The sequence below is a fragment of the Rhinoderma darwinii genome, chromosome 9, assembly GCF_050947455.1.
Source record: "Rhinoderma darwinii isolate aRhiDar2 chromosome 9, aRhiDar2.hap1, whole genome shotgun sequence".
In the NCBI taxonomy this organism is placed as follows: domain Eukaryota; kingdom Metazoa; phylum Chordata; class Amphibia; order Anura; family Rhinodermatidae; genus Rhinoderma; species Rhinoderma darwinii.
The window spans coordinates 60,394,698-60,415,858 of record NC_134695.1 but is presented as its reverse complement, the minus strand read 5'-3'; the positions used below and the strand labels follow the sequence as shown (position 1 = coordinate 60,415,858).

At 41.5% G+C, this 21,161-nt stretch overlaps 1 protein-coding gene across 1 annotated transcript in view; it reads right to left on the bottom strand.

Moving 5' to 3' along the window:
• Positions 1-15,182, bottom strand: part of MYBPC3 (myosin binding protein C3) — a 90,987-nt gene extending 75,805 nt beyond the window's left edge. Inside the window, exons 1-7 of the mRNA XM_075836769.1 lie at positions 15,167-15,182; positions 14,622-14,882; positions 8,520-8,609; positions 7,255-7,338; positions 6,754-6,902; positions 3,629-3,746; positions 2,805-2,853 (exon numbers count right to left, since the gene is read on the bottom strand). Of these exons, the coding sequence (XP_075692884.1) occupies positions 2,805-2,853; positions 3,629-3,746; positions 6,754-6,902; positions 7,255-7,338; positions 8,520-8,609; positions 14,622-14,882; positions 15,167-15,182 (767 nt within the window). The remainder of the gene's footprint in view (positions 1-2,804; positions 2,854-3,628; positions 3,747-6,753; positions 6,903-7,254; positions 7,339-8,519; positions 8,610-14,621; positions 14,883-15,166) is intronic.
• Between the last annotated feature and the right edge of the window lie 5,979 nt (positions 15,183-21,161).

Sequence of the window (21,161 nt, the reverse complement as noted above, 5' to 3'; positions counted from 1 at the left end):
TCCAGCGCTGGAGCCGCAATGTCAGCGAGCTGGGCCCTGTATCTAATCCTATCATGTGTGATACAGTCTGCTGAGCTGTGTATCTAATCCAATCATGTATGATACTGTGCTGGGCCCTATATCTAATCCGATCATGTGTGATACTGTCTGCTGAGCCACTGTATCTAATCCTATCATGTGTGATACTGTCTGCTGAGCCACTGTATCTAATCCTATAATGTGTGGTACTGTCTGCTGAGCCACTGTATCTAATCCTATCATGTGTGATACTGTCTGCTGAGCCACTGTATCTAATCCTATCATGTGTGGTACTGTCTGCTGAGCCACTGTATCTAATCCTATCATGTGTGGTACTGTCTGCTGAGCCACTGTATCTAATCCTATCATGTGTGATACTGTCTGCTGGGCCACTGTATCTAATCCTATCATGTGTGATACTGTCTGCTGAGCTGTGTATCTAATCCTATCATGTGTGATACTGCCTTCTGAGCCACTGTATCTAATCCTATCATGTGTGATACTGTCTGCTCAGCCACTGTATCTAATCCTATCCATAGTTTATAGGGTCGTAGTGCTATAGATATGCTATGCTGTCTCCTATACACACACTTTTTTTTGGGGCGGACACATATGTATTGGGGCTATTTCCCGGACATTTTAAGCCCTGAGGGTATGTTCACACGGCAGCGTCTGTTACGGCTGAAATTACTGTGCTGTTTTCAGGAGAAAACAGCACCGTAATTTCAGCCGTAATGGCATGTGCAGGCGTCTTTTGCTGCGTCCACTACGGAAGTAATTGAAGCTGGTTTTCCATGGAGTCCATGGAAAACGGCTCCATTTACATCTGAAGAAGTGACAGGCAGTTTTTTACGCGCCGCCTTTCGACAGCGGCGCGTAAAAAAAAATGACCATCGGCACAGAACATCGTAAGACCCATTCAAATGAATGGGCAGATGTTTTCCGACGCTTTTGAGCCGCATTTTCGGATGTAATTCAATGCTAAAACGCCCAAATTACGTCCGTAAATAGTGTGTGTGTGAACCCAGCCTTAGTGACGCCCCGGCTGCTAGTGCTGCATTGTTGGGTCACTTAGGAGACCCAGCGATGCAGCTGAAAGCGGACCGTTGGCCATGAGAAGTTTGCGGGGTGGGGGGGGGGGGGGGGCCCTGGCACATTATCTGCACAGGGGCCTTTTGCAGTCTGTGTCCGCCACTGAACTATAACCAATGTTACCATAACCATTTTTCCTCAGAGGTGGCAATTCCAAACCAGTCATTACATTTTGGGTGGTAGACACATGGGTTTGTAGGACATGAGTGTGAAAATCAAATTAATGCACCATCTTTGTACAAACAACGCATGATTGTATTCAAAGAATGACATTGAATCTGTGGAATCCCACTTTTCCTAAATGTGGCCATAGATATGAAACAGTATTAGAAGGTCCAACCACTGGAACGTCTTTCATCTGACGGACTATTGGTAGAAATGCATGCTGGGATTTCCTCCAATCATAATTCATAAGGATCAGTCCGCCAAGTATCAACTTTAATAGAAGAACAGATTTATTGATGTCCTATTAGGAAGACCGTCATTGGGATGTTTATGAAAATTGCTGGAGCAAACCTTAGCTACCTGGCACTGGATGTCCTCCTTCTTGCTGGTCCTACTAAGCTCCTGGGTGTTTTAGACAAGTTTTAGACATCTATTCACTAATTTAATATTGCAAACAATACAAACATGCATGACAAGTCCAATATTACAATATGTAGGATTTATAGCTGATTAACATTTAATAAATAGTTAACTAATCACATTTCCAATTATCTGTAGGCCATCAATATGTGATGAGTAGGGGTCTGACCACCCGGACCCCATCCATCTGCAGTAACACCATCCATTTCCATGTGGCTGTTCCTGGTACTGCAGTTCACCGTCATTCATGTGAACTAGAACCAGACCCAGCCACATGGAGAACGCCGCAACTGCTTCTTTCTACTGACAGCTTAAACCTCTACATGTCATATATTGATGGCCCATTCTAGGTATAGGTAATCAAAGTTATATCCTGGAGAAACCCTTTAAAGGGTAATAAAACTCAAAAATTAAAAAATGTCTTACGCCCTCTATGTTAGGCCGGATTTACACGAGCGTGTGTGTTTTGCGCGCGCAAAAAACAGCATTTTGCGCGCGCAAAAGGTACGTAACAGCTCCGTGTATCACCCTCTTATGATGCGAGGCTGCGTGATTTTCGCGCAGCCGCCATCATTATGACACGGTTTGTATGTTTGTAAACAGAAAAGCACGTGGTGCTTTTCTGTTTTCATTCATAGTTTTTACAGCTGTTGCGTGAATCACGCGCGTCACACGGAGGATTTTCACGCACCCATTGACTTCAATGGGTGCGTGATGCGCGAGAAACGCACAAATATAGGACATGTCGTGAGTTTTACGCAGCGGACACACTGCGTAAAAATCACTGACTGTCTGAATGGCCCCATTGACGAACATAGGTCCGTGCGAGGCGCGTGAAAATCACGCGTGTTGCACGGACGTATATCACGTTCATCTGAATAAGCCCTAATACTATGGGGGCTCCAAAAAGATGATATATGGGGGACCTGTTTTATAGCATCCTCACATCTGCATTAGTGTCACTATGGAGCAAAACAATCAATGGTAACGGTCACGTGCATGAGGCCCTTCTGGATCACACATACATTTTCAGGATAAAGGCCTTAATAAATTGTCCAACTTCTGAGATGCAGCAATATAGGGAAGCCTTACTTTATATAGAGACTTACGTGCGTTTGAATGCGGAGCGGATATCAATGTCCCCGGTGTTGGCGACCTCTGGATGGAGAAAAGAGAAAAATTTAATCTCCTTGGTTGTTAAAAATGAACAACCACTATAAAAAGATAAAAATATCTAGAATTCCCTCCCTATAGGCGCATGTTGTCCCTAGCGACATCACATCTAGTTTACACGTCACAAGATTTTTCTTCTTCTGAATTGTAAGGGTATGTTCACACACACTATTTACGGACGTAATTCGGGCGCTTTAGCCCCGAATTACGTCCGAAAATGCGCCTCAATATCGTCGGCAAACATCTGCCCATTCATTTTAATGGGTCTTACGATGTTCTGTTCAGACGGTCATTTTTTTTACGCCCCGCTGTCAAAAGGCAGGGCGTAAAAAAGACGCCCGCGTCAAAGAAGTACCTGTCACTTCTTGGGACGTAATTGGAGCCGTTATTCATTGACTCCAATGACAAGAAGCGCCAGTTACGTCCGTATTGGACGCAGCGTTCAAGCGCCTGCACATGCCGTTACGGCTGAAATGACGGGGCTGTTTTCTCCTGAAAACAGCCCCGGAATTTCGGCCGTTACGGACGCTGTAGTGTGAACATACCCTAATTCTAAACCCAACAGAAGCAAGAAAGAGTGAGATACCATGGTAAATCTTGCAGGTTTTTTTTGTAAAGGAAAGTATCTGTTTTGGGTCAATTTCACCCAAAATGAATAATTTTCAGAATTTTAACGACAGTTTTATTTTTCAGTTTTTTCTTTGTATTAGTATTTTCTATGTATTTGTATTATTAAGGTATTTTTACAGTTGTTATTTACCTTGCACATTTAAATTAAAGTTGCAGCTGTCAAATTTGTCTTTACTGGATACCTCACACCTGTATCCTCCGGCATAAGTGGTCTTTGCCTTGATAATTTGGATCTCGAAAGTGTAAATCTGAAAGAAAATGCAACCGAGAGTGAATATATCTGGACAGTAAAGCCGGCCTCACACGCAATGATAATCGCTTGGTCTATGGTATTTAAGACAATCGTACTGATCAATGGAACACTGCGCTGGTGTCATTACTACTATTATTTAAGTATTTACTCACTGTATCTGAGAAAAGTGCATGTGGGACAATGCAAAGGCACTAATCGCAATGAGAATTTGGAGCACACCTTGTACAAGGGGGGGGGGGCTCTTTACTACTATGGCAAGGCTAAAAACGTTTGCTTTGTTGGAAAATAAAGTTGTCCTGCCTCTGGGACCCCTTGCATAGAATACTACACCCAGAATAATCAATGTAAATCCAATCTGAAGTGGCTTGACGCACACTGTCCAGAAGGATTTACATTGATTATTCTGGGTGTAGTATTCTTTGTAATATTCTTGAGTTTTAGGGTTGTTAGAAATATTAAAAAGGGTCTTCCAGCAACTGCAATACTTTAAATGTCCTGTCCAGACTAAATCTGAATTAATGTTAGTTATTTCTTTAGAAGGTTGGAAAATTGTGAAGATCATAGATAAAGGGTACGATAAACTATTCACTGGGTACGGACCTCTGTCTTGCCAATTGTCTTACTTTAAAGTTTTTAGGTTAAACATACACGTACTTCCGGCTCGAAGAACCAAAATGTTCGGAGAATTTACTATTCTTTTTGTAAAACTCGTTTTATTTAGAAATACAGTACAAATGTATACAATTCACAGCAAATATTACCGAAGACATAGTGATCACATTGAAGAATCAGAATAAAAACATAAATACAGGTACACTGAATAACGTTTTGGACATGCCCATTATCGACCGTCTCAAATTCGGAAAAAATTACACACATATGGACTATTGTACAATATAAACCGGGAGTATACATGACGCAAAACATAATAAAATAGACACATTATTATCCCTGCAGTGTGGAGTCTCTCAGATCTAAGTATCTATGCGGACCATAATTAGTAAGCGGAGATCCACACCAACTTCCCCAGATCCTTTGAAATTTGTCTACACAACCTCTGCGTCTATAATTAACTTTTCCATAGGTGAGAATGGAGTTGACTAAAGATTTCCATTTGGATAACCTGGGTGGTCTAGGGTCCATCCATCGCATTGCAATTGTTTTCCGCGCCATAAACAGCACTTTTCTAAGGAAGATGCTAGTATGGTATGTCCATTGGGCTTCAGGTAAAATTCCAAACAACTGTGGGGTATGTGGAACCGGACCCTGTAGCACCCCTTGCACTACCTCCACCACCTCCCTCCAAAAAGAATAAACATGCTGGCAAGCCCATATCATATGCCAGAAGTCCGATCTGGGATAGCGGCACCTATGGCATTCTGTACTCGGGTATCTTCCCATTTTGTACATCCTCATGGGTGTAAGGTAACTTTGATGAATAATCGATAGCTGTATCATTTTATTGTTAGCGGCCAGTGATACGGTAAGTGGAGAAGAAAGTATCTCTTCCCAATCACCATCTGTCAAATCAGATACTTGGGCCTGCCGCTTGTCCTTCCCAGGCGGAAGTGAGGCAACCAGCATAGTTTGTATGAGAGATGTATATATGGACGAAATTAGGCTTCTTGGCCCCTGGGATTTAAAAATGCCTATCAACGGGAACTGAGAAAATTAGAATTTACTATTCTTATCAAAATAATATTGAGGAGTCATCTGAATGAATTAAAATAGCGCGCCCTTTTATTCTCGTTAACGAGGAGACAAAAGGCATAGAGATGACTTGATCTGCTGTTTTTGTCTCCTCGTTAACGAGAATAAAAGGCCGTGCGATTTTAATTTATTCAGATGACTCCTCGATATTATTTTGATAAGAATAGTCAATTCTCAGAACATGTTCACACGCTGTGTTTTCAAACGCCTCGAAAAACAAAAGCAGAACTCCTCCAAACATCTGCCCATTGATTTCAATGAGAAAAACGGCGTTTCGTTCAGACGGGGCGTTTTTTTACGCAACTGTTTGAAAAAAACGGCGCGTAAAAAAATGCCCCGTAAAAAAAAGTGTATGTCACTTCTTGAGCAATTTTTGGAGCCGTTTTTCATTGTCTCAATAGAAAAACAGATCCCAAAAACGCATCAAAAAACGTTTGATGCTTTACAAATGGCTGAAAATCAGAGGCTGTTTTCCCTTGAAAACAGCTCCGTATTTTACAGCCGTTTTTACTTTAGCGTGTGAACAAAGCTTTAGATCCGCAGGACTGACAGGTTCAGTGTTAGGGTATGTTCACACGCTAACAAAAAACGGCTGTAAAATACGGAGAAGTTTTTAAGGGAAAATAGCCTCCGATTTTCAGCTGTTTTTTTAAACTGCAAACTTTTTTGGCGGCCGTTTTTGAAGCTGTTTTTTTATTGAGCCAATGAAAAACGGCTCCAAAAACGGCCGCGGAAAAAAAACGCCAAGTGGGAACGAAACGCAGTTTTTCCCATTGAAATCAATGGCCAGATGTTTGGATGTGTTCAGCTTCCGTATTTTCAGCCATTTTTCGGCCCGAAAAACAGCTGAAAATAAGACGTGTCAAAATACCCTTAGTGGATTCTGCGTGTCTCTGACACACAAGATCGAGCTGCTATCGATCATGATGGATAACAGGTGGATCCTGCATCAGAGATGCGCAGGACCCGCTGACACTGAACTCGTCAGTTCCGCGGACCTGACGGATTCAGGTCTTAGCGCACAATACAGCTGCTCTGTATGCAGGATACAAAGCAGCTGTGTCTCAAAGTGTAAAAACTTTTAATAAAACTTAATTATAAAGTTGAACAAAACACACTGATTGACCGTTTTATTTAAAAAAGAACCGCTTTCGAAGGTGTACATAGCCTTTAAGTATATATATATATATATATATATATATATATATATATATATATATATATATATATATACGGTATCTATCTATAAAATGTAAACCCCTCTATTTTCTACTGTCCATATCTCTCATTACCTTATTGTTGCGGTCATATGTTTCAGCGATCTGAAGATGTTTGCCCACTTTGCTGGACAGGTCCATCCATTTGCCCTTGAACCATTTTGCCACTGGTTTCTTCATCAGGTTAGCACCATTAACCCTTGCTGTGAATTTTATGTTTGCACCTAAAGTATGAGAAAAAGAAGTATGAATGATAAATTCAATGGGGCAGATTTATTAATACGGTGCTAAATTAAAACGCGATGAAACTAGACCAGACAGGCATAAACTGCGTGAAATTTATCCCAATTGCAACTGTGCGGCCGAAAAATGGAGCACACCGTTATTACATTTGACTCATCTTAGCCAAGCCACTTTCAAAACTGTTGGGAAAGATGCAAAAAGTGTCGTAAACACATAATAAATACGGCGTAATCATTTACTAGACTTTTTTGGCGCAACTTGTGCCAGAAATCTGGTGCATTTTACTTAGAAAATCTGCCCAAAATTCTAAGGCATTCATCTTAAAATACTGACCAACAGTGACATCTCCATCAACCGGTCTCTCCAAGAACAGTCCAATTTCATCCTTGGGAGCCTCTGGGGGCGGCGGCGCAGGAGCTGTGAGATTGTAAAGAGATTATCACACAACCATAAATCTTTGAATGGGTTGGATCAACATTTGAATAGAAATTGTATTGAAATTCCTAAAAGATTAGCATCAGGCTGGATTAGCAGCAAATTTTCTGATGATTCTTCAATTTCAGAGACTGACTCAAAAGCTAGATATATGGATTGCTGGCAGGGTTAGACCAGGTAAAAGGCAAACCTGAGCGACACCAAGGCCAAATGGGCTTGAGGGGCTCATGGTGATATAGGTAAAAATACTATATGCTTAGCAAGTCTAAGGGTGAAGTAGATTAGAGGCCCAATGTGACTATGACACTTAAATGGGTTGTACCAGAATCGACAATTATCAACTATCCACAGGATAGGTGATAATGGTCTGATAACTGGCGGCCCCATTGCTGGAACCCCTACCTATTGTGAAAACAAGAGTCCTGAATCCCTCACTGCAGGGGGCAGGGAGGAAAAACGTAAATGTAGTGGTGGGCATGTTCTCAGCTGCTTCATCAATGTCTATGGGACTGACGGGAACAGCCGAGCGCTGTACTCGACTGTTTCTGGCATTCTCATAGATTTTAAATAGAGCGATAACGTGCATGCTCGACCACCACTCCATTCAATGTCTTCCTTACTGCGGTCAAGCAGTGAGGGGGAAACAGGGGGTTCAGGACCCAGCTTTGTGATCGATGGGGGTCCCATGGTGATATTTGTCGATACTGGGAATACCCCTCCAGTACACCTGGAGTCGGCTGGGATTACTTGTTTAAACCTAGGTTGTATTTTAAATGTTGATCCAGGGTGATCGCCACTTGGCATCAGAAAGTATCACCTTTAAGGGCAGATTGCTCATGGGTTACACTTTTTTTTGCCTTTTTTCCTTCCTGAGCCAAAAGGGTGATTTTAACTCCTTCCTTCTTTTCTTCCATATCCGCGCCCCTTTCCTGGATAAACTTGATAGTATGGTTTAAAAAAGTTATGTCTAACTACTATGTAACTATATAGAAGGACCCAATGGTTGCCTGGCCGAAACTTTTTGAAGGAACTTTAATGGTTTATTCAGAATGTGCTTAGAATTATCCCAACTTTCCACGCGTGTGTGTGTGTGTGTGTGTGTGTGTGTGTGTGTGTGTGTGTGATATATATATATATATAATAGTGTAAAAAGTTATAATTACCTTCTGCAGGCGCGGCATCTTTTTTCTCTTCCCCCACAGCTGGTGCTTCTGGAGCAGGAGGGGCAGGAGCTGGAGCCTCCTTGGCTTCTTCTGCAGTTATTTATAGAAATTTTAGTTAGTTTGCTGGATAAAATGTTTCTGCATCTACAATATATAAAGTTTTAGGGTCACATACAATTACATCTAAGGGTATGTGCACACACACTAATTACGTCCGTAATTGACGGACGTATTTCGGCCGCAAGTCCCGGACCGAACTCAGTGCAGGGAGCCGGGCTCCTAGCATCATACTTATGTACGATGCTAGGAGTCCCTGCCTCGCTGCAGGACAACTGTCCCGTACTGTAATCATGTTTTCAGTACGGGACAGTAGTTCCACGGAGAGGCAGGGACTCCTAGCGTCGTACATAAGTATGATGCTAGGAGCCCGGCTCCCTGCACTGTGGTCGGACCGGTACTTGAGGCCGAAATACGTCCGTCAATTACGGACGTAATTAGTGTGTGTGCACATACCCTAAGCCTAATGGGTCTGCATGCCATAGAATATAATAGATGGCTAATTAATGTATAATAAATTGCTACGGCTTTGAGTATAAATGATGGATCATAATTAATGAAAGATTGCAGACACATTGCAAGTTAGTGAGTTACCATGCAAATCTATAGTGTGACCCTACATCAAGGTCAGTCAAACCCATGCAGATGCATTAGAAGTAGATCCTGGCTTGTATACATTTTGAAGAAGTTGCAAGCAACAGGCAGATTATCAATGTCTAGATGATTGTGAGACCCTAAGACGGTTGCCCCACTATAAGAAATTAGTATGAAAGAGCTGGAACCTGGAATCACCTGATCATTAAAGAGCCCGAGGCGCGCCGTCTTGATCCACCATCGTCTAATTTACCTAAGTCTAAGTTTATACTTAGCGTAAACACTGCAGATTTAAAACATCTAAATAAAATTCCCTTATCCAGTATTCCCAATTTTAGTGTTCAGGGCCACGTGCCATCATCCACTGAAGTAGGCACAACACACACTATAAGGGCATGTGAACACAAAGCGGATTAGCTGCGGATTTTCAGCAACGGATTTCGTTTTGGAAAATCCGCAGCATAATACAGTAGCAGCAAAGTGGATGAGATTTGAACAAATCTCATCCACACGCTGCCTAAATGATAAGTGGAAAAACTGCTCAGAAATTGACATGCGGTGCGTTTTTTTTTTTATCTCGCAACATGTCAATTTTATTTGCGTAATCACTGCTTTGGTGATGCAGGTTTTCCCCATTGAATTCAATGGGGAGGTAAAACCCGCAACAAATCGCAGATGTTGCTTTTTATGTGGTGGAAAACCTGCAATTCAGCCGCAAAAAACCTAACTCATTATAAAAATCTTATACTTACCCAGAATTCTGTGTTTCTTCATCCATGCCTGCGTCCTGAGATGTTTCATCCCATGTGACCATTGCAGCCAGTGACAGGCTGCAGCGGTCACATGGGATGAAACGTCATCCAAGGAGGCCGGCCTGCAGAGGGACGCATTGCTATGACTACGTAAATATAAAACGTTTTTCGTTTATTTTTATGTGCAGTTTTAAACAGAGGACATTCCGGTCGAAAAACTGCCCCATAGCAAGAACCAAACTGGGCCTCCCACTATGTGACCGGGTTTTGCCACCCAGGACAGGAGAGCCTGGGTATTTGCTTCCCCTCCCTGTACCCTTTCTATGATCTTTGGACCAATTCCCCACAACTAAAAATGCACTTCCTCTGTTGAGGGGCGTCCTGTACACCAACTAAACCTGATCCATCCCCCTTCTACAATGGCCCTATAGCAGCCACACGGGCTCTCTCAATGGAACGTATGCGCTTCAAACATGAACAGGCGTCGTCCACTTTGAAAATCCCTTTTGGTTAGAATTGTGCAGCGAAAATAAGTTTATTAAATGCGGTGCTGCTGCTGGTACCCCCACAAATCAGCTGTAAGGCCCCATGCACACAACTGTATATTTCATACGTAATTACATTCCATAAATTACGGACCGTTTAATTTCTATTGGCCATGGACACCTTTCAGTATTTTTACAGATGGGTGTCCATGCTAAAAAAATGATAGGACCTGTCCTATTCTTATCCGTAATTACCGCACGGACTGTCCCATAGAAGCCTATGGGCGCTTCCATAAATACGGAAGGCTACGGATGTGCATCCGCCAACCGTCCATATTTACGGAAGTGTTGCTGTGCAACATGATGGTGATAACATTTGCAGCCTCCCTTTTTTTTTTTTTTTACAGATCCGTATATACGGATGCACAAAGGACTGTATTTACAGACACTTCTGTATATACGGATAAAATTCGGATGACTACGGATCCATATTTCCGGACAGTATTTCGGGATTTATGAAAACACGGTTGTGTGCATGGGGCCTAATCTGGGGGAAAACCTTCCAGCAAATCTTAATTTCCCCATAGACACATTTTGTAGCTAATTAATGGACATCCCAAATGAGGAACTCTCATCTATTAACTCAGCATATCCTAAGGTATGAGAAACTGGTTTCCTAAACCAGACAACCTCTTTTAAATGTGAACATGGTTATATATATAACCATATATCTTCACATAGGCTGCCCAGATACCATGTGACAAAATATGGTCCCTTTGGATAACAGTCCTTCCAATGCGCCAACCCAGATACAGAAACTTCTCGTTCTGGGGATGCCAAATGTTACACGTTACATACACGTTACTCCGGATGAAGACATCGGAGAGAAGTCATCCTACGCCTCCTTGACAGCTGCACAGGAGCTAAAGATTGGCATGGGTCATAAACACACCATCCTAAATGTTACTTTTCTTATAATCTGTCGCAGGATAGTATTGCAGTTAAAAAGGGAATAGCAGGAACATAAACCCTGTAAGTTATATTGACTGGTTTACAGTTCACTAACTAGGCCCACGAAGTTGGAGCTAAATATGTTCTATTTCCCGGTAATACCTAAACATGAGATGCGATGTGAAATATATCTTTGGTATCGGTAAAGAAAGAGGAAGTTAGAACAGAGTAATAGTCTGCAGAATTTAAGGAAGGTTTCTAAGCTCATCGATGTATTAATAGCACAGAAAGTAAAAGGAATATTGTGCAAAAGAGGAACTTCAAGATTCTGATGGAGCCAGCAACTTTTTGGGTTGATGTGTTCAGTTCCTGAAAAATAAGTTGACCTCCACCTTTTGCCCTCATTTGTCCACCTGTCCTTAGTCACCGTTGCATAATCTATAATGGGTCTCTCTTCTCCAGCCGATCTGGAGGACTAACTTTTCTTGCTTTTCTGACAATAAAGGGGTATTTAGTTAATTTGGTAGTTTTCTGTTTGATGTGAAATCTCATGTACATTTTCGACAAGATTTTCACAACAGAGGACTCGCGTGATAACACGGTTACTTATGTGCACCACACTGAAAAGTGAACAACACATTTCGGAAAAAAAAAATTGACGCTTAAAGTTCTGAAATTTTTTTAATAAAAAAAAAAAATACTGTGAGTAAAAGCACAGACTACAGTCAGTTGTTCATGGTTTGACACTTGTATCCACAAAGACACCACTCAATGTGGGCAGTAGATGGGTGCACATATAGACCGATAGAAGTCATTAGTGGCTCACGACCAATGGAATTTACTAATATGTCAGACAGAGGTGTAATTTGAGGCTCCTGGGCTCCAATGCAAAATTTGCTCCCCCCCCCCAACTATTATGTGAAATTTATAGTACTGGTATCCTCATATGGGGCAGAGGGACTTCTTGGGACCACGAACACGGCATCCCCTGATGTCAGATATTTATCCAATGTTAATAGAATTATCAGGCACAGGTTTTTCTTAGGACTGTTTGCCCACTGAGTGATGTAGGACTTATAATTTGGAATTTAAGTTTATTCCAAGATCAGGGCTTATGTGTTGTTGAATAGACTATAGAGTAGAACGCATCATATTTCCTGGTACTGGTGGAGCAGAGAACAATACAGCAAAACGGGTCTGAACATTTTCAGGAGTGGTGGCTTTAAAATGAAAAAAAAAAAAACAAACAATGAATGCTGTAAAACGGTTAAAAGTAATGGAATCCAAAAGCTGGGTCCACCACTAATGCCAAGAACAGGGCTGTCAAGTCTTCAATGTCCAGTCGCAAGGTCTTCTCCTCCAGTAAATTCAAGATTTAGAAACTTCAGAGCATATTTATGATATATTTTTTACCACTGGGATAGACCAGTATAAAATCTCTATTGCCCATCTTAGGCTACATTCAGACGAGCGTGTGCAACCTCGGACATGAAAAACTGAAATTTTTCACGCCTGAGGTGTACCCATGCGGGACGCGTTATCACGGATCCCTCATAGACTAGAGCCTATGGAGGGATGCGTGAAAACGCAAGAAAATAGGAAATCTTATTTTTCCCACAGACCCTTCACATGCTCAGTTGAAACAGCGGCCCCATTTAAATACATGTGTCCATGTGACGGCCGTTGTTTTAACAGCCGTCACACGCACGAGTTACACGCTCGTCTGAATGAGCCCTTAATGTTTTAATCCAGGTTCATGTTTTGCGTTAGCATTTTCCCTTAATAAGCAGCTGTGTTCTTGCTATGGGAGTAGAAGACTAAATGGATCCTACATAACCTTTATCAAAGAGAGAAAATCTTCCAATACTAGAAGGACCGTTAGCTGCTATGACAGACTAACAATTCCTGGAGGAGCGGGTTGGATGGGTAAGGCAAGTACAAAGACATCCATGCCGAAAGGCCCAGCTCTTCTAGGATGAAGTCTTCTAATGAACATCACGTTCCAGCACTACATCAGAAGATAGTTATTGGAAAGGAAGCATACATCAATAGAGTACTAACCACAGAAAAAACAAAAGACCATTGATCGATGAGGACAAGAAATAGAACAATTCTTTCCAGATCATGGTGTGTAACTTTTACCGAAAGTGTCTCAAAAGGGGTTGCCTCATGACGATAACCCCTTCTCTGAAGACAGAGGTCTTGCTCAGCTTACTTACTTGACTTAAATTTTAGTAGTTATGTCAGCATCCTAAAAAAAAACGTATCTTACTAATAACTTGATTACCAGGTTGTTTAGAGATGTAAAAAAGGAGATGGTACAAGGCGAACTTGCAACATGCCATAACGAGTTTGTTTGTAGCTGTAAGTCCTACCCTAGAATCCTCTGGTCACACCATTTAAACCGCTCCTTGTCATACACTCAAGTCAATACTGATGGTACTCATAGTAGTCGCCATAATGCCAACCACCAACTAGTACCCATAGTGCCACCCTAATAGTAAAGTATAACACACCAGTTCCACAACTCCACATTGACCCCCTTCTCCACTGTCAGCAGTTAGGAGGTTATATGTGAGTAGAATGTCAGTGGATGTTGTTGTACGGCTATGTTCACACCTGCGTTCATGGGTCTGTTGTTCTGCTCCATCAGAGGAGCAGAACAAGGGAATAACTGGAAGTGCCGTTGCACCACGGACACCACTGGTAGCTGACGGAACCCATTGACTTTCTGTTGGGGTGTCCATGGTTTTACCGGAAGCTTTAACGCAGATGTGAACCTTTTATCATGGTGATCTCTCAGGATTGACATGGGATAAGGATGTCCGTGCAAAAAAAAGTGCATGTTATAACAGTAAGTTGGTTGCGGAAGGATTACAATTTTTTGTTGGTGATGCCTTGGGTCTGTGTGTGAATACATTCCAAATTAAGAATTGTGCCCCCCAAAGTGCCCTTACTCCACAATTTACATGGTGAAAATCAGATGGTTAGAAAGAAAAAATTTGCAAATATCATACCTAAAAAGTTTACATGAACATTGAATAATAAAACAAGCTAAAATTACCATAGATCCATTTATATAATGCCCTATTGCACTTTCCTAATTTGCCTATATGTAGATATGTCTTAGATATCTAACATAGTGAAAGAATAGACAATGCAGACAACAGAACTTTATACTTTGATGGAATGGATCATTTTACATATTCAGAGTATAATGTTAAAAATGCAGAAGAAATGGATGTGGGATGTCTAGTTCTTACCTGGTTTCTTCACTTTGAGTTCAAACTTCACCTTTGAGGTTCCAGCAATAATGGCGTAGGCGACTTCATCCTCAGCACTGGCATTGTTGATGGTCAATGAGTGGCTTTTGCTATCAGCCTTGATGATGTACTTGTCACTAGCGGCGATGTCTGCATTATTTTTTTGCCACTTCACCTTAAGACCAGCTTTCTCAATCTCAGCCTCAAAAGTAATGGAATCTCCCACAAGAACCTCTGAAGATTTTGGCTTCTTGGTAAAAGCTGTGCACAAAAGTGAGGAGAAAGTAGTGGAGTAATACTCTGGAATATGTCGTACACTACAGCTGAGAGGAAGACCTTGGGAACCTTTTGGAATTATTGTGAATGTATAATATTCATCTCTTCATTCAAGATAAGATCCATCAAAGTTGACCTTCAAAGCGGAGGCAATTCAAAACTGAGCTCGAAGTACATTATTGGCTTACCAATATAATAAAATGAACAATAGAAGAAATCATTTAGGGTCTCATACAGGGTCAGGGTCTCATACACAAGGGCATACGTACCATAGAGGTAGGCCATGCGGTTGCACTGAGGCCTGTGGAAGAGGGGGCCCAGGCGTGGTTGTTCCAATTCCCATTCCTATTGGGTAGAGAGACCTGTGAAGGTCCCCCCAATACAGGGGAGCTGCATTACTTGTAAACAGAGGGTGGGGAATTGGCTCAACGGCCATGTAGAAGGCATGGGCAAAAACACCAGGCCTTTCTGCCCTGTGCAACAAAGTCCAGTACCTTAATGGGGCTCGGTTTTGATTTTTGCTATGGGGTTTCCTCTCCCCTATGTACACCCCTGCTCATACACACTGCAGAATGGTTCTCAATGGACTTTAAAGAGGTATTCCAAGAATCAACATTTATCACCTATCCACCATTGGCCCGAGCCCCCCTTTTCTCATTATTGTATGACCGCAGCAAGAATGACTTTGATTGGAGTGGCAGACGAGCATGTGCAGTGCCGCTTCATTCCAAGTCTATGGGACTGACAGAATGAGCGGAGTACAGCGCTTATCTGTTTCCATCAATCCCATAGTCATTGAATAGAGAAGCAGGGCACATCTTAACCTCTGCTCAATTCAAGGTCACTGCGGTCAAGCAGGGAGGAGGAGTTGGGGTACGGGACCCCTGTTGTTGCGATCTGTGGGGGTGCCGCCTCTGAAACCCCAGCAATCCTGTAGATAGGTGATAAATGTTGATTCTGGGAATACCTATATAACTTTTCACCCCAGCTGAGAAACATCTAAGAAGATAGAGATTGGAAATGTTTGTAGGGGAAAAAGAAACTCCCAGATTCACAAAACAAGAACTGGAATTGCAAGTAAGTTAGAAACAATGGATCAGAACGGAATAATGAACAGATAAGTAAATGACTAAGAAATTGGAACAGAAATGGTGCCAAAATCCTTAGTAAGTTTAGTATATAAGATAAGGTATGTAAAGGAAAAGGAGGCTGTTGTGCGCTGGACCCAATGGAACAATATCAGTTAATACTACGTGTCCAGCAAAGAAGTGATTCCAAACCATATTAAAAGATCATGACACGATGTGAAAAAACACGTTTTTGGGCATTACATTATTTCAAACAAAAAATTTAAATTAACCAATTGTGGAATGGGACTTTTTTTTAATTCCTGTTTTTTCTTTTTTGGAAAATAAGTTGTGTATTGACCATCACAATACATTTGTGATGTAAAGAAGGTACCACGCCAACCCCAAAATGCATTGCTTTCATATCCTAATCGAGATGGTTTAACTAGCTGGAATTGATATTTCCATATGGTATGGACATAGGTTGCAGGATAAGTGTTATTAATTGATATCTGGTCCATTAAAAGCAGCGCCCAACAACTTATCTTTTACCGTCCATACTACATTTGATGTTTCGACTATCGGTTTGTTACCGCCATCAAGTCCTATCAAAAAGTCAAATGCTTCAATCAATTAAGTTAAGTTTCACTGGTCATGTTCAATTTTGTTTCTCCGTTCTATATTTGCAATATGTCTTGCTGGAAAGAGGCAAAACATTTTTGGAGGTGGAGTTTCGGAAGGATAGGCTTGGGCTTCTTTCAGTTCACTTTTATGTCACTATTCTAAAACTGGCGTAGTCTGCTTAGGAGTGGGCATCCTGTAAAGGGTATGTTGTAGCATGGTCAACTAAAGAACAAAAAACAATAGGAGGACACCTATGGATTTTTTTGCATGTTATAATGTCTACGTTTATGAGTCTACCATAAGAAAAACTTTGGGCAAAAGAGGTGTAGAGGTTACAAAGGAGACAACTGCAGCTCTCAATAAAATTGCCATTGACAAATGACAAACCTGCATGCCAGTTCTAAACTTTATCTCAACTGTTAAAAACTGTGGAGCGTAACATGAAGTAGGTCACCTTTTATTTCCTCATGGTCTCACTAGAGGTTGGGTCATGTAACAATACCATTGACCATGTTACATAGTACGGTTGAAAAAAAAAAAAAGTTTTGAAAAGTTCTGGCCTTAGACCGATAAAGATTCTCCTGTACGACCTAAAGCTGGCTTTAGAAGCATTTCCAGAAATATGGTGTATAGATCAGTCGGCTGACGTAACTCTGACCTCTTCTCAGCAACCATAAGCAACCTCAGAAAGACTTACTGTATATTGAAGTCATGACCTAAAATCAGATTCTCACTGGGTATATGAACTTTTTTTTTATCATCGACCTTGATTGTTTTTGAACCCAACTAAATTTATTAAAGAAGTCTTTAAATTTCCATTTTGATGGCTTAGATGAAGATTAGAATCCAGATAATTCCATAGGGTTCATAGACTTGTTCACGGCTGTAAGTCTCTGTATCTAATGTCCGGTCATAAGAATTATGCTGTACGTTATATAATAGTCCCTAATATTTCCTACATGGTCACTACTACAGGTAGCTAAATATCAAATACACTGATCGCTTCACCCAAAATACACGGTTCTCCTATTAGTTTATGGTTGGAACTCTTCATTTTTTGCAGAGGAGTTTATTATAAAATCCTATAAAATTGCATGACTACACTAGTCCATCTTCTAATGGTTAAAATTCGGCAACCACTCTAATTTTTTTTTTTGAAGAAGACTAAAAGCTTGTCACAACTCCACCCCCAGCACCGATGAACTGCAATATGATCTTGATTTCTGGCCTGACTTCCAATTATGGGTAAATGCCTAGGACACTGCCACATGTAGGGACCCTGTATGGCAGCACATGGAGATCCTATTGTCCGTATTAAGGACCTCCTAGGCACTCTGTGTACCGTCACATGTCTCTATGAGGCTCTGCATTCTCCCCTGAAGACATTCTTAATATGGCAGTAAAAAGCTATTATTGGGGTTCCCCAAATAACAGTTTTATGGACACTTGGGATTTCATATAAGTGACAGTGGTTGAAATGTCCGCTTGATCAGAAATAAAGGTTATACATATTCCTTACATTCTTTCAGACATAAATCTTTACATTTAGTTCCTATTGAGATCACTATGACAGATACAACTCAATTTGGCCTAGAAAAAATGGGCAGAATTTATTACCCTTTCTACGCTAGTATTCCAATTTAAATGTATTCTGTCCATAGCATCTGTGAGCCGAATCAGGGGTGGACTGACCATTTAGGCAATATGTCAGTGCCTGAGGACCTACAGCTCAAGGTGGTCTATCTATAGCTCGCCAGTCAAATGCAACCCTTATTAAAGTTTATCTGCAGGGCCTTCAAAGAGAAAACATATGACTATGGTGGGTGGAAAAGCGCCCCGGATCTTTATCGCCCAGGGGACCAGATAATTTTTGGTCAACCTGAAGCAAATGATAAAATATCTGTAGGTCCGGATCACAATGTAATGACTATAGAAGTCTATATTCTGCTTACAGCATAGTAATGATCATATTGTAGATGACAACCATGGAACAATTGTCCATATTTCCGTTATTTTAAATAGATCTCCATAAAATTAATTTTTCCAAAGTATTGAGGGTGAAAAATATCAAAAGGTTAGATCTACGGTAAAAGGGGTAAGTGGGTAAGGGGCCGTTGACCTTTAAGGCCGTGGGCTCAGGCCACTCTCGCTAGTCAAATACTGGGGCAAAGCTGAGCCTTAGGCTAACTGCATATGGTCGTATTACAGCTCCGTGCTTGAACATGATCGTCCTGGGACATCAAGAATGCCTTTCCCAAGTCCATAAAATATATTAAAATCCAATGGATTTTTTTTTTTATCACAGTTCAGTTAAGGAATCATTCGAATCGCAACGCATTCAGGCTTTACGTCCTGCGCATATGACAGGAAAATAGCCCATAGGGCACTATGGATACGTTCTGCGTACAGGCAGTGTGTACGTGGCCTTAACCTATACAAGCTGTTTCTATGGATGGCTCATTTACTTACTCCAAATACAACATATAACAAGTACATACAGCTATCCGATCTGCAGTTCCCTAGATGACAATTTAATGGAGGACATGAATTGGCTAAAATATTTTTTCATCTGAATGGGTAAGTCTAGAAGCCAAGATATAACGGTTCTCAAAAAGTGTAAAAAATCCAATTCGCGGCTCCTATATTTTTACCATCAATAATACCCAAACCTGTGAAGGAAATCTAAAAACACTAGGGAGAACAGATCATCAAAAATAGTAAATTACAAGAAGGCTACCACTTTCCTACAGTAGGGGTTATGTGTAAATATAAATTCACTTGATGCCCATGAAAGTAGCACTGTAAGTTGGTGCTGCACTTGGCAAAAAAATAAGGCTGCAAACATGATCGTAAATGTGCCCTAATGACAGTCCATAACCAAACTCTTTGACACATGTCCTCCAATAAGTTCATGTATGTACAGAAGGATTTTCTAAACCAAAAAAAAAAGTTCTAAAAAGTTTTTTTCTAATAACAGACCATGATAGGTTAACCAGACCCGCCAGATCTTTGAGAACCCCCCCCCCCCACATGGTTTCAGAACATGAGGGTCCTGTTCCCTTTTTACAATGGCGCCAAAACTCAAGGTTTGGGGGTTCCTCAGTTGCCTTATGCACATCAGTCTAATTTTTATGACATGCCTGATGTTCTATAAATCCATTTATTGGATGACCCCATAAAGTTCTATAAAAAATTGGACTTTTATTTTAGTGCCCTTATCTTAGAAGTCAACTATTGCGGAGATTAGTGATAACCGCTGCTTGTAGTAACATGCTCATTGTAACACAGTCAATGTACATATATACGTGCGGGATAGATGAGAAGGATGCTCAAGGATCTTACAGTTCATTAAATATAATCTGATTTCCCAAACCAAGCCCTGGCATTCTTGTTGCCATTGAAAGTCATAGGAAGGTCACTCATCCTTCCACAGTCCAGACCAATGTGTCCGATTTAATCTGCATCCTCAACAGCCAAGATGCTTTGATTTCCCATGCAGAATATTCCATGCATTGTAACTACATGCTTCCCCCTTGTCACGTTGTCACCTCCCCATATATCCCATGTACCTGTTTTCTTAACAGGCTCAGGCATCCCGGCTCAACCTGGAAAAAAAAGTCCCACGAGAAGGTTGCAAGCTGCAGCAGAGCTAATCCAGTCTTCGGTTGAGACTGGTATGAAGCTGCTGGATTCTACAGACCCCCTTAAAAAAGTAAGATAAGGAGAAACCCTCCGTGCTCCACCCCCCAACACTCTCTCCTGTTGTCACACAGTCCTGTCACCTTCCAGGCAGCAGACCTCACTTGACAGGACATATCAGCTGGGATATATATAGCTGAGCCTCCAGTTCCTTGTTGTTTGCCCTATGATCCTAGTGGTTTTGCACAGGTTTGAAGTCTATGCCAGACAATTTTCTTGCCCGACACAGTTCTACTTGCCCAGATGTGGGTGGCACATATTTCGCCCATATGACTATAGACTTTACCGCCACCCTACATTAGCCTTGTCACTAGAGTGTTCTCTGTAGTCGCGGAGTGGCCTTGCTGAAAGCTCCTGTCATTTGCTGCTGACCTTGTATACATACACGACACATACGCAGCGTATATAGGCATCTCAAAACAGGATAGACCAAAGACAGAAAAAGTTTGGGTCCCATGTTCCACCATGTGTACACAATGTGATGTGAGCAACGAAGAAGTCAAAGTTGAATAAAAATTGATGCACGATTGATGTAAAAGTGGACTATCGAAGTCCAGCCTCAGACTAGGATCTACAAATAACTGGGGGGGGGGGGAGATTTACTAAAACTGACATCTTAATCTAAAGTGCACTGGAGCAAGATATGCCTAAAATATTAAGAGGCACATGGCTCTTATTAAATTTGGCGTATATGTGGTGTCACGGTCACAGGGTATGTGAACCCACTAGGCCACTCCGCCGTAGCAGAGAGGCAGCTGGCCTAGTAACTGTCTATACAATAGTCTATAACAGTTCGTAACACACGGGTACCTGAACTAGTCCAGACAGTGGCTGTGGCTTCAGCACTGATGGAGGTAGAGCAGGTTGTGCCAGA